General features: G+C 38.9%; 1 protein-coding gene across 1 annotated transcript in view; it reads left to right on the forward strand.

Annotated features, from left to right (window-relative positions):
• Positions 1-10633, forward strand: part of LOC118237683 (tudor and KH domain-containing protein-like) — an 11503-nt gene extending 870 nt beyond the window's left edge. The window contains exon 2 of the mRNA XM_035449127.1: positions 9580-10633. Within this exon, the coding sequence (XP_035305018.1) occupies positions 9580-10537 (958 nt within the window). The 3' untranslated portion in view covers positions 10538-10633. The remainder of the gene's footprint in view (positions 1-9579) is intronic.
• The last annotated feature ends 287 nt before the right edge of the window (positions 10634-10920 follow it).

A 10920-nucleotide genomic window follows, 5' to 3' on the forward strand; every position in this document is an offset into this window, starting at 1 on the left:
AAGGTGTGTGCCACCAACGCACGGGCCGGCCTACACCTCAAATTTTAAGGTTTCCCATTGTCTCCCATTACAATGTGCCACAGTGCAACTCTTTCATAAGAAAATCATTAAAAGTGCATGTCCAGGCATTGGTGACACATGTCTTGAATCCCAGCACTCCAGAGGCAGAGTCAGGTTGATCTCTGTGAGATCCAAGCCAGACTGGCATTTAGAGCAAGTTCCAGGATATGCTCCAAAGGAATACAGAGAAAATCGATCTCAAAATATCAAAAAAAAAGTAAAATGGAATGACCTTCAAGCTGGGATTCTTAGGATAACAAAGAGATGTTCATATAGAAAGACAGCAATTCCTATCACTCAGGGTTTTAAAGGTTATATCCTTTATCAGAATGGTTTTCCAGCTGTGTAGCTGTGTTTTAGGACTTTCATCTGAGCACTCAGAAGGCAGAGGTTGGTTTATCTTTAGACAGACTGGTCTACTAGTCTACAGACCTAGTTCCATGACAGCCAGAGCTCTTACAAACAGAAGACAGAAACCCTGCCTCCAACATCCAAAACCAAACAAATGAAAAATAAAATAACAAAAACAAAAACAAAAAAGAATGGTTACCCAATGATCACACTATGTCTTTGTGATTTCACAGTAATTGTGAGCAGCTTTTCCCTCAACTCACGAACAATGATTAAAAAAAAAAAACAAAAAACATACTACTCAAGCCACCAAGAAGGGGAATGTTACTATTCTCCAAACTTACCTCTTTCTGGAATGAATTTCAAGGTAAGTCCAGGAAGCAATAGGAAAGGATATGTCTCCAAGCCTCTGCTCTGCTCCAATTCAGGTTCTCTGCAAGTTCACTTCCTTTTATACTGCCTGACTTCAGAGCAATCAATGATGCTAATGATTTGTGAATGAGATTAGATCACACCTACTATACCTGGGTGTGGCAGTCAGGACTTGATTCCTATTAATCACTAAGTGGAGCAGCAGGGTCTCCAGGGCCAAGACAACCTAAATGCCTAGGAAGAACAAGATCAGCCTGTTGTATGATAATAGATTGATCCAAACTAGAAGGAAAACAATAAACTAACATGCTAGCTAAGGATGGAAAAGCCCCTTTCCACTCTGCTTGAATTGCAGATGGTATCCTCCCCAGCCCCAGCTCTGCATCCTTATGTAAATCTTGATGATACCATGGAAGGACAACACATCCAAAGAAATCATAGTCAGTCACTGTTGTGAAAGGGAACCATACCACACTAAAAGGAAATATCAAGATTGTCATATATCTGCAATGACTTGTGACCTATAGATCATTGTAATTTGGTTAATAATTTCTCATATCAAATAGTTTGGAATTCCAATGACCAACATAAACACTTGGAAGTGGAATAATACAGATAACAAGAGGCACCCAGTAGTTTATCTGAAACACAAAGAAGACAGTCTTTATCAAGTTCACCTCTGTGGTCATGTAATGTTGCATTATTTTTGGAGTTCATGATGTATGAGAGACATGATACAAAGATTGTACTCTGTGGGGGTTATTAAAATGTGTATCCAAAATGCAGATTTTTCTGTCTTTTTTCATGAGTTTTCTATTTGGTGGTTTTTGACTTATTTTTTTTTAAATGTGTATCTTGTAGCCTAGTCTGCTCACAAATTAATTAGGTGGAAGAGAATGATTTTCACTGCAATTCTATCATTTCAAACAGTGTTGGCTCACACAGCTGTTTGGAATCCTTTTTGGTTTTCTGTCTGTTTTGTATTATTGTTATTGTTGCTGTTCTGTGTTTTAAGAATTTGTTTCACTGTTTATCCCAGTCTGGACTGGAACTCCTATGGAGTCCAGCTAGACCTCAAACTCATAAATACTTGGACTATGTATTGAAGATCTGGGATGAAATACTTGTGCCCTTATAAGTGACCTTCTCCAAACATGCTAATTACTAGGTTCAATTTTGATACCTGATTTATGTGTTCATTTTTCTTCCCCCATTTCTGTTGTCTTTCAAAATATACTTAACCCCAAGAGACAAAGATCCGTGACTACAATTTATGAAGTCTAGTCTTCCAAAACCACAAAACTAAGAATTTTGACTGCTGAAATTGCAAGATGCTGTAATCCTGGGAAAATAAAAAAAAATTTCACATAGTAGGAAAGACCTGCAAATTTTGCAAATGGATTAGCCAAAAGGCACAAAATTGATAAAACTTCAATATAAATATTGCATGATTTACCTGCACTGATATTCATAACTGTTGTTTATATTGTATAATTTAATTAATTAAATCAATCGTCATCTTAAGAAGTATTTGTCTGAAAATGTTTGTTTTCATGAGAATAATAAACATACCAATGAGTGTCACTATTCACTGCTTCCCTGAGAATTTCAAGGGACACATTCAACCTAACAATTAGAATTGTTAGAGAAAGACAGTGGCTTTAAATCCCTGCACACACCTTTAATCCCTGCACAGATTTGTCATCAGAATACTAAGTAAACATATGCAGATGGATCTTTGTGAGCTTGAGCCCAGCCTAGACTACATAGTGAGTTCCTGTAGCTTATTATAAAGAGACAGAAAGTCTCTTTAAAAAACAGTAAGCAGAAAAACAAAACAGGTGCTTGAAGTATAGATGTAGTCCTGTAACCCCAAAATTGATGAGTAGAAATGAGAAGATTAGAGTCATGAACAATTATTTGGTGAGTTTGGGTGAATAGTGGGCTGTCAAAAATCCGGTTGCACTAAGAAACAAATTTAAAAACCATTCTGAACTGGGTGGCAGTGGTGCATGCCTTTAATCCCTTCACTTATGAGGCAGAGGCAAGTGGATCTCTCTTATTTCTAGACCAGCATGATCTACAAGAGCTAGTTCTGAGACATCCTCCAAAGCCCCAGAGAAACCCTGTCTTGAAAAACCAAAAATGAAAAAACAAAAACTAATCTGGAATAAAAAAATGTAAACAAGTAGCTGGGTATTGGTGGTGCATGCCTTTAATCCCAGCACTTGGGAGGCAGAGGCAGGGTAATCGCTGTGAGTTTGAGACCAGCCTGGTCTCCAGAGTGAGTGCCAGGCTAGGCTCCAAAGCTACAGAGACAAACCCTGTCTCGAAAAAAAAAATGTAAACAAGCAAGCTAAGTGTGGGCCTGTTTCCAACTGCCTTCTTTGCCCTGTTGGGAGTCAGCCGAAGCCTGGTGACTTAGCACTGGGTATCCCATCCTATCAGGTCCAGCCCACCCAGAGACTGTTTGCATCCTAGTCCCCTTCTCTACCCACAGGTCTAGGTGAGAGTGAACCTGTTTTGGGCCCTCCTCTGGTGTCCTGCTCAGAGCTAACTGAGGCCTGGGGAGAGAGCACAAGTGATGCCATCCCAGCATATCCTACCCAACCCAGAGACTGCCAAGGCCCAGGTTATAGTCCAGCCTCCATAAAAAGGAAGAGGAGAGCCATCAGAATATTAGACCTTCTTGCTACCACCCGAAAGGAAACTTGGTCTCTTAACCACGAGGTGAGGAAATGACTCCTCCTACACACACTGGAAGAATGGATGGCAAGAAGACAACATAAAAACACATTCACAAACAGAAAAACCTATGATACAATCAGAGTCTAGGGACACTACAACAGCAAGACCTGAACATCACAATGCAGATGAAGCAGAAGAGAATGACCTTAAAAACAATTTCATGAAAAAGATGGAGGTCCTCAAAGAGGATATGCAAGAAAACCTTAAAAATATTGAAGAAAAAACAAACCAAAATATAAGAGAAATCAACAAATCTCTTAAAGAAAGCCATGAAAAAACAATCAAACCAATGAAGGTAAAAATTCAAGACCAGGAAACTGAAATAGATCTAATAAAGAAACATAAACTGGGGGAATGTTGGAAATAGAGAAGCTGGGTAAACAATCAGGATTTTCCTATGTTGAACATTCCCTGCATCATTGGGATGAAGCCTAGTTAATCGTGGTGGCTGATTTTTCTGATGTGCTTGTGGATTCAATTTGCCAGTATTTTATTGAGCATTTTTGCATCAACGTTCATGATGGAGATTGGTATGTAGTTCTGTTTTCTTTGTTGTGTCTTTGTGTGACTTGTTAACCTAGGTAATTGTAGCCTTGTAAAAAGAGTTTGGCAATGATCCTTCTGTTCACATTGCTTTTTTGGGGGGTGGGGGCTTGGTTGGTTTTTCGAGACAGGGTTGCTCTGTGGCTTTGCAGGCTGTCCTGGAAGTAGCTCTTGTAGACCAGGCGAGTCTCAAATTCATAGAGATCCACCTGCCTCTGCACCCCGAGTGCTGGAATTAAAGTCGTGTGCCACCAACGCCCAGCCCTTGTGTTCACATTGTCTGGGAGAATTTGAAGTGTATTGGTATTAACTCTTCTTTGAAATTCTGGTAGAACTGTGAGCTGAAACCATCTGGCCCTGGGCTTTTTTTTGTTGGAAGGTTTTGATGACTGCTTCTATTTCCTTAGGGGTTATAGGTCCATTTATACCACTTATCTGTTCTTGGTTTAATTTTAGTAATTGATATCTAACCAGGAAAATGTCCATTTCCTTTAGATTTTCAAATTTTGTGGAGTACAGGTTTTCAAAGTATGACCTGAGGATTCTCTGGAACTCCTCAGTGTCTGTTGTTTTATCCCCTTTTCGTTTTTTATTTTGTTAACTATCGTGTTCTCTCTCTGCCTTTTTTAGGTTTCAAAAAGGTCTGTCTACCTTGTTGATTTTCTAAAAGAACCAACTCTTTGTTTCATTGATTCTTTGTAATGTTTTCTTTGTTTATACTTTATTGCTTTCAGCTCTCAATTTGATTATTTCCTGTTGTCTACTCCTCCTTGTGAGTATGCTTCTTTTTATTTTTCTAGAGATTTCAGGTATTCTGTTAATTCTCTAGTGTGTCTATTCCCCAGTTTCTTCGCATGGGCACTTAGTCCTATGAACTTTCTTATTAAAACTGATTTCAAACTTTCCTATAGGTTTGAGTATATTGTTCTTTCTTTTTCATTGAATTCTAGTAAGAGATGGTTTCTGGTCTTTATTACTTCCTTTACCCAGGAGTGATGCAATTGAGCATTGTTCAATTTCTATGAGTTTGTGGGGATTCTGCAACTTGTGTTGTTTTTGAATTCTAATTTTAAGCCACGGTTGTCTGATAAGATACCGTGAGTTATTCCATTTTTTTTTTAACCTGCTGAGCTTTGCTTTGTCGCCAAGTTTGGGGTCCATTTCAAAAAAGATGCTAAGTGGTGCTGAAAATAAGGTACATTATTTGTGTTTGGATGGAATGTTCTATAGCTGTCTGTTGAACAAAATGGGCAATAATTTCTATTAGTTCTTTTGATTCTTTGTTAAGTATCTGTGTGGTAGTCCTGCCCAGTGGTTTAAGCAAGGTGTTTAAGTCTACCACTTTAAGTGTGTGGGGTTTACTGTGTGATTAGAGTTTTAACAATGATTCTTTTCCAAATGTGGGTACCTTTGTGTTTGGGGCATAGATGTTCATAATAGAGATTGCATCCTGATGGATTTTTCCTGTGATGAATATCAAATGACCTTCTTCATCTCTTTTGAAGATTATAGTTTGAAGTCTAATATGTTATTTAGTAGGATATTTACTCCTGCTTGTTTCTTAGGGCCATTTGATTCGAAAATCTTTTCCCAAACCTTTACTCTGAGGTAAAGTCTGTCTTTGAAGGTGAGGTGTGTTACTTGAATGCAGCAGTAGGGTGGATTCTGTGTTTGTATCCATTCTGTTAGCATATGTCTTTTTATAGATGAGTTAAAGCCATTGATATTAAGGGACATGAATGATCAATAATTGTTAGTTATTGTGTGTTTTGTGTTTGTTTTTGGTTGTGTTGGTGTGTGTTAGTTTTTCTCCTATTTCTGGCTTTTGGTAATGTGAGATTATTTATTGCCTATATTTTTGAGTACATATTTATCTTTCTTGAGTTGGAGTTTTCCTTCCAGAACTTTCTTTAGGGCTGAATTTGTGGATTGTATTTTGTAAATCTGATTTTGTCCTGGAATATCTTGTTTTCTTCATCTAAAATGATTGAGAGTTTTCCTGGATTCCTGCATTGGAGTCTTTGGTCTTGCAGTGTTTATAGGATATCTATCCAGGACCTTTTGACTTTCAGAGTTTCCATGGAGAAATCAGGTATGATTCTGCCAGGTCTGCCTTTATACTTTACTTGGCCTTTTTCCTTCGCTTTTCTTAATATTCCTTCTTTAATCTTTGTGTGTGGTGTTTTAATTATTATGTGGCAAGGAGACTTTCTTTGGTCCAGCCTATTTGGTGTTCTGTAAGCTACTTGTACTTTCACACGCATATCCTTCTTCAGGTTCAGAAATGTTTCTTCTGTGATTTTGTTGAATATGTTTTGTTGACATTTGATCTGGGCTTCTTTGCCTTCTTCTATACCTATTATTCTTAGGTTTGGTCTTTTAACAGAGTACCATATTTCCTGGATAATTCGTGTTATGGATTTGTTGGATATAAGGTTTTTATTGGTCAATAAAACTTATTCCTCTGGTTTATATTCAACACCTGAGACTCTGCTTCCATCAATTGTATTTTGTTGTTTATGCTTGCATCTGTAGTTGATGGTCATTTACTCATGTTTTCTATTTCCAGCATTCCCTCAGTTTGTGTTTTCCTTATTTTCTCTATATCAATTTTGAGGTCTTAAATTGTTTGAATTTTTTTTGCTTCAACAGTTTGATCATTTTTTCTCTGCATTCCTTGCTTTCTTTAAGAGATTTGCTGATTTTTTGCATTTTTAGTTTGTTTTTTCTTCCATTTACTTAAGGGAATTTCTCATATCTTCTTGCAGGGTCTCTATTATTTCCATGAGGTTGTTTGTGAGGGCATTCACACCTGTTTAATCATTTTTTGGGATGTTCAGGGATTGCTGGTGTAGAGTCCCTTGAATTTCATTATATCATATAAGTCTTTCTATTGTTGGATGTGTTCTTATACTGTTGCCTTCCCATCCCTTCTTCTAGTGGGTTTAGAAGGCTTCTTTTCCTATCCTGTTGGGTATGAGTTCAGGTTCTATCCTTCCCACCCCCTTTCTCCCATTCTGTGGAGTAGCAAGACCACAATGGTGGCCCATGAAGCTGGCTGCTTTGTACTGCCTCCAGGTCCTTATGGGGGATTCAGTGGCAGGAATGGTCTAGTGGTAGGATGTCACTGAATGCAAAGTGGGCAAGGTGGGCTAGAATAGTCCCTGAGACTTTCCTCTCTACCAGATGGTGGGAGGGCAAGACCGAAATCCATTTGATGGAATCTTAATACATATTTGATACTTCATGTCTCTGAGTATTGACTTTTTTCTTATATAAAGAAGGACAAAGCCTTCCTTCAGTATGTCAGTTTGTAGAACCAGCTTTGTTTTCCTGAGAAGCTATATGTTGCAAAGGAGATCTGCTATGATCTGCCCAGAAATTTTACATGCATTTCCCTTCAAAGTTCTTATGTACAAGCACTTAATGAAGAAAAATATGGACAGAATAAAATGAGTTCATTTTTGCAATCCTGAAAACTCTTTCTGAGATAGGCAAATTGTCTCCACATGTTGTCTTTGCATACATTACATTTGGTTACTTTCCACAGGAATAGTATATGTGTTTTCATCATCCTTATTGTTGGATCCTTCTGATTCAAACTTTGAACAATGATTCTCTACCTTATTAAGGCTGCACCCAATTGATACAATTCTTCATGTTGTGCTAGCACCCAAACATAAAATTATTTTTGTTGAATCATAGTAACTCTTATTTTGATACCTTTTAAATTGTAACATTACTACCTTATTTACTAGATATCTGATCTATGACTATTTTGTCAAGTCAAGTGCCCAGCCAAGCCAGCAGTGTTGAGCACAACATCTATATAACCATCACATTAAATATAGGATTAAATACTTGGGGGAAATGTGCATCATAAACTAAAATTTCATTTATCTTTGAGTGTGTTTGATAAGTTTTGTTGTCTTTAGAAAACTACTCATGAAGACAAGTGTGGCCTTGAACGAACTTATTATCAGAGAATGACTGAACTTCTGAATCTGCTGCCCTCACACCCAGGTGCAGTCATTGTAGAACTGGAAGATGCACTCAGGGAATCTCATTCTTATCAGCTTCATTCTGCCCTCTCACACACAAATGTACAGGTCATGACCCCAACATTATGATAGGACCTTATTTAGAAGCATAAGGAATATTGTGGTTCTTATCCCGAATTCTGTAATCCCATAAAGGCTAGATTCTCTGAAGATTAAAAAGAGTAAACTATCCTCTCAGCCACAGTCTAGGAATCTTCAATGTTCATATCTGGAGAGCCTGAATCCACAAAATATAATCTCAATAGGAAAAAAAAGACTGGAGAACAGTCCATAGGAAGAGGGATAAGAAAGCCAAATTCTGGGGAAAGGATCATCCATAAGTTGTGCCAACAAAATACCTTCAATGTGAAAATGCAGAACTTCTGTTGATATACATTTTATTTGAAAGAATTCTGAACAGTATCTCGCCCTAGTACATAAATGGACTTTGGGATTCCATTCCTCGTGGAGGTCCTCTCTCAGACTATGCACTCCCACAAATAATATGATATTCTTAGATGATCCCTGATGGAAGGCCTCACCATCTTGAGGTCTGGATGAGGGGTGGGACAGTGTGTCAATGGAGAGCCTGGGAGGATGAGAGTTACAGGGAAATAGGATTGATATGTGAAATAACATAGTTTCTATATATAACATATACATTAGGGAAAAGAAATTGAAGCCTCCTGGTGACTTACTCTAAGGCTTCACCAAGGACGAGGTACACTGAGGAATAGCATGATTCATCCACAAAAATGTACAGAATTATTGAACACTGATCAGTCCCCACTGGGAAATCACCAAGTCATACACAGATCCCAACAAAACACTCAGCCAAAGCACACAATCCTGTTTCATAATATTGCTATTATTCTCTTTTCATTTACTTATGATAGTTTCTAGAGTTTATCCATTGTAGGAAGCCGGTTCCTGCATTATCCATTACAATAATAGGTGCCTGAAGACACCAAGATGTAAATTACTTCAACAGGCGCTGAGTAATCTCCATTCCTTTGATCTCTGCCTATCCCGTGGCTCATTTTAGCCTGAGGAGCTGAAGCCATTCATAGGGTAACACGTCACAGGCGGCTGGCCAGCCTTTATAAGGGATGGTTTTCTTGGTTTAGTGTCTCCGCTCTGGGAAGCTTATGCTCTTTCACTCTCAAGATGCATTAAAAGCTTGTCTGCAGAAGGATCCGAATGTCCTGAGTATGATTTCTTGCCGGGCGAGAAATACAGAGCGGGCGCGGGACAATCCATGAAAAATTTTTGCCATTGTCATCAACTTCTCATTCCTGGGGCAAGCGATTATATAGCTACCAAAACTCCCTAAATTTCTGGGGTCCTTTGATTAGAACTATAAAGATTGTGATGGGACAATAATGGAACTGATCAGATGGCTCCTCAGAATTGCTTTTAGCAACTGAAGTTTTTATTCTAAGGCAGATTCCTGTCTTCATCTCAGAGATGAAGCTGGTGAAGAAGATTTATGGAATGATAACTCGATGCCAGATGTACCTGTCGAGGTTCTTCTCTACAAAGCTGCTGGTGATATGGTTGCCACAGGACCAGAAGAAAGTTCCTGGGAGAAGGAACCTTGGAATGACAGCCTTGAGAATTCTGGTGCCCAGAACAGTCCAGAGACATCCATTATTGAAGTTTTCAGTCCTGATTTCAGTTTCCATAAGGATGAGTGTCTAGACATCGACATTTCTGCTTATGAACACCCTACCCACTTCTGGATCCAAAACATTGGCTCCCACAGCCACCAGTTGGATCAACTTCTCATTGACATGAACCAGCACTATGAAAACAGTCTGTCTGAAAACTTGACTGTGCAGGTAGGAGACATTGTAGCAGCACGTTATTCTGCAGATGGTTCCGGGTATCGAGCCAAGATTCTTGGTACCCTGGAAAATGGGAACTGGGACGTTTATTTTGTGGACAGGGGAAATAATGGAGATTGCCCACTGAAGGAACTCAGGGCTCTCAGGAGTGATTTCCTGAGCCTTCCCTTTCAAGCAATAGAATGCAGTCTGGCACAAATCACCCCCTCAGGTGAACAGTGGGAAGAGGAAGCTCTAGATGAGTTTTTGAGACTCACTCATTTTGCTGACTCGAAGCCATTGATGGCCAAGTTCTCTAGCTGTGTCCATACTGGAATCTCAAGTTGGCCAAAAATCCATTTATATGATACCAGTAATGGGAAGAAACTTGATATCGGGCTGGAATTAGTTCGCAAAGGATATGCGGTAGAAGTTCCTGAAGATGTGGAAGAAGATGGGACTGTCCCAGATGTGTTGAAGGACATGGCCCCTGAAACAGATGCTTCTCTTGCCAGCATACTCAATGAGACCAAAGAGAGCACTGAAGAGACAGCACATTCCCTATCCTGCCTCAGCTTATCAGAAGAAACTATATAGTGTTTTCTTATGTAGCCCAGGATTCATCTGTGAAGTTTTCAGGACTAACTTCTCATCAGTTATTATTGTCATTAAATAAAATGATTTTGAGTAAGATTTAAAGTGTATCTTATTACTATGCATTTCTTTTGTTGTTGTTGTTTTTTGTTTTTCGAGACAGGGTTTCTCTCTGGCTTTTTGAGGCTGTCCTGGAATAAGCATTTGTAGACCAGGCTGGTCTCGAACTCACAGAGATCCACCTCACTCTGCCTCCGGAGTGCTGGGATTAAAGGCATGCACCACCAAAGCCCGGCACTATTTTGCATTTGATGACATCACAACTTAAAAATATCAGGTAGTTGGATGGGTGGGGGTAACACACCTTTAATCACAAAACTTGGAGG

This window comes from Cricetulus griseus, chromosome 9 (genome assembly GCF_003668045.3).
Source record: "Cricetulus griseus strain 17A/GY chromosome 9, alternate assembly CriGri-PICRH-1.0, whole genome shotgun sequence".
In the NCBI taxonomy this organism is placed as follows: Eukaryota; Metazoa; Chordata; class Mammalia; order Rodentia; family Cricetidae; genus Cricetulus; species Cricetulus griseus.